At 45.2% G+C, this 2,500-nt stretch overlaps 1 protein-coding gene across 6 annotated transcripts in view; it reads left to right on the top strand.

The window, feature by feature from the left end:
• The window catches only part of ZnT63C (zinc transporter 63C), a 192,589-nt gene that overhangs the window by 135,346 nt on the left and 54,743 nt on the right, over window positions 1-2,500 (top strand). For 2 of the 6 annotated variants that reach the window (XM_070136578.1, XM_070136580.1), the window contains exon 2: window positions 2,266-2,312. The exons of 2 other annotated variants lie outside the window; for them this stretch is intronic. Coding sequence is in view for 2 of the 4 variants with exons in the window: in XM_070136571.1 (XP_069992672.1) it covers window positions 1,507-1,778 (272 nt within the window). In the remaining 2 variants the exon portion in view is untranslated. Of the gene's footprint in view, window positions 1-1,491; window positions 1,779-2,265; window positions 2,313-2,500 lie in introns of those variants that run through there. 2 more of the 6 variants (XM_070136571.1, XM_070136573.1) reach the window with 1 other exon arrangement.

Raw genomic sequence — 2,500 nt, 5'->3', positions numbered from 1 at the left:
TGCAGCCTACATCAACCTCAAGAAGGCATTCGATACGGTGCATCGGGAGTCACTTTGGGAGATCCTGAGGCTGAGAGGAATACCAACAAGGATTATTGGACTAATAGCAAGCCTGTATACTGGTACGCTGAAAGTGCTGTAAAAAGTGTGGTGGGGCCTGTCGAGCTTCTTTCCTGTTAGTTCAGGGAGTGAGGCAAGGCTGTGTCCTTGCACCAAGCTCCTCTTTTCAACACTTGCATGGACTGGATGCTAGGCAGAGCTACTGTTCAAAGTCATTGTCGAGCAACACTGGGCAATATCAAGGTTACAGACCTTGACTTTGCTGATGACGTTGCCATTCTATCTGAGTCTTTGGAAACCCTAGTGGCGGCTCTCGATGCATTTAGCAATGAAGCAAAGCCCTTGGGTCTAGAGGTCTCATGGACCAGGTCCAGGAATTTGGGGACTTGTTAGGAGAACCTGTTCAGTTGGTACATGCTTGCAGCGAGAACATTGAAGTCACAGAGAGCTTTACATACCTTGGTAGTGTAGTTCATAACTCTGGGCTGTCAGACCATGAAGTCAGCAGACAGATTGGCCTGGCAGCAGGGGGTCATGAACTCTCTCAACAAGAGCATTTGGAGATGTCGGTACCTGTGCAGAAGGACCAAGCTACGGGTTTTCAAGGCCCTGATAATACCAGTTTTCCTATACGGTAGCGAAACCTGGACATTATCCTGTGCCTTGGAGGCTCGTCTTGAAACAACACAGCCATGCAGGTCCTTGCGCCAGATCATGGGGTACTGTTGGCGGGACCATGTGTACCAACCAACGGTTGCACCCGTGAGAGACTGGCACAAACCCTGTTATCTGCACAATCCGTGATCGCCAACTCAGGCTATATGGCCACCTGGCTCGCTTTCCTCAGGATGATCCTGCCCATCAGGTCGTCTCTATTCGAGACAACCCTGGATGGAGGAGGCCTGTGGGACGACCGAGGAAGTCATGGCTTGGGCAGATCGACCAAACCTGCCGTGAAGAACTAGAGATGGGCCGAGTCCCTGCCTGGCGTCTAGCCATGAGGTATCCTCGTAGGTGGAAGCGAAGGGTGGATGCGGCTATGCGCCCCCGTCGGCGTCAGCCCCCATGATGATGATGATTTTGCTGTTCACGTTTTTCCCATCGAGGTGGCGTCGCGCTGTCGTTCGTGTTGCCGCATGATACATTATTTTTTATTTTTTATGTCCGGTGTTTTATTGTGATTTTTATTATTGTGATTTTTATTTTTATTTTCATTTTTTATTTTGCCATCTAAGTGTTATTATATTGATTTTTTTGTGCCATCTAAGTGATGTCAAACTTCGAGGCAATGGTACCGTATACCCTCCCCCACCCCTGTAGGCCTATGTTATCTTCCACATGTGGTTTAATGTTTAATGGTATCGCAGTTCCCCCTATCCATCAAAGAAATAAATAAATAGATAAATAAATAAATGAATAAATAAAAGGAACAAGGAGATATAGGTGATGTTTGTGTCTCCATTGCATCAAGTAGCACGAGCTTGCAAGGCAGTGAGTGACCTTGCTGTCGATAGATATGCACGAATTGCTCGCCTCCTTATCTTCTTATCGTCTTGCGCTATCAGTGGAGATAACCTGCGGTCAGCTGAGAGGAGCTCCCTCGCGCGGGGCTTCTTCGTCAGCGATCATTCGTGGGTGAGCTTGTTTGTCTACTTCGGACTTGTAAATAGTGCTAAAACCGAGGTTGGTGGTTGGTGCGGTCAGGGCTTAGCTGAGAGGTGCGTTTCCCATTTTTCTTTTTTGATTTTTTAATTTTTCGTTCTCTCTCTCTCTCTCTCTCTCTCTCTCTCTCTCTCTCTCTCTCTCTCTCTCTCTCTCTCTCTCTCTCTCTCTCTCTCTCTCTCTCTCTCGCTCTTCCTTTATTTTCCTACTCCTCGAACGGCCTTTTCTCTTTAGTTTTTAGTTTTTTCCTTCTAGACGGTTTTATTGGAATTCTTTTTTAATGGTTCGGGGTTTTTATGATGGCTGATATCGTTAGATTTATAAAGTTGATCAAGTTTACGATCTGTCTTTGATAACGGGTTTACGGATATGATTACGTGCTTAAAACGGATCGAATAAATGAACGTAAAAACACTAAACAAGCGCAATCTAAATCTAAAAGAAAGATATAAACTATTTTTAAAACTGTTATCGTATTAACTTGCTTTTAAGAGATTCATGAAGTAGATCCACTTATCTTTTTTCTTTCTTTTTCTTTTTCAGGTAATCATGCGAGACAGGAAGTGTTGACGACTCACGGAACACGTACGGTAAAGTGTCTGGGCGTGTGTACTTCGTGTCTGTGTCTTTGTAGACTCGTAAAACTTTATTACTTGAGTTCAGAATCACACCTTTTTGGAGGCAGGGAAGATATTATGTATGAGTGAGGTAAAGTGAGAGAACAAGGGAGAGAGAGAGCGAGAGCAAGAGCGACAGCAAGAAAGCGATAGCAAGAGAG

Source organism: Penaeus vannamei, chromosome 22 (assembly GCF_042767895.1).
Source record: "Penaeus vannamei isolate JL-2024 chromosome 22, ASM4276789v1, whole genome shotgun sequence".
NCBI classification, from domain to species: domain Eukaryota; kingdom Metazoa; phylum Arthropoda; class Malacostraca; order Decapoda; family Penaeidae; genus Penaeus; species Penaeus vannamei.
The sequence above is the reverse complement of the archived record's forward strand: the minus strand, read 5'-3'. Positions and strand labels throughout refer to the sequence as shown.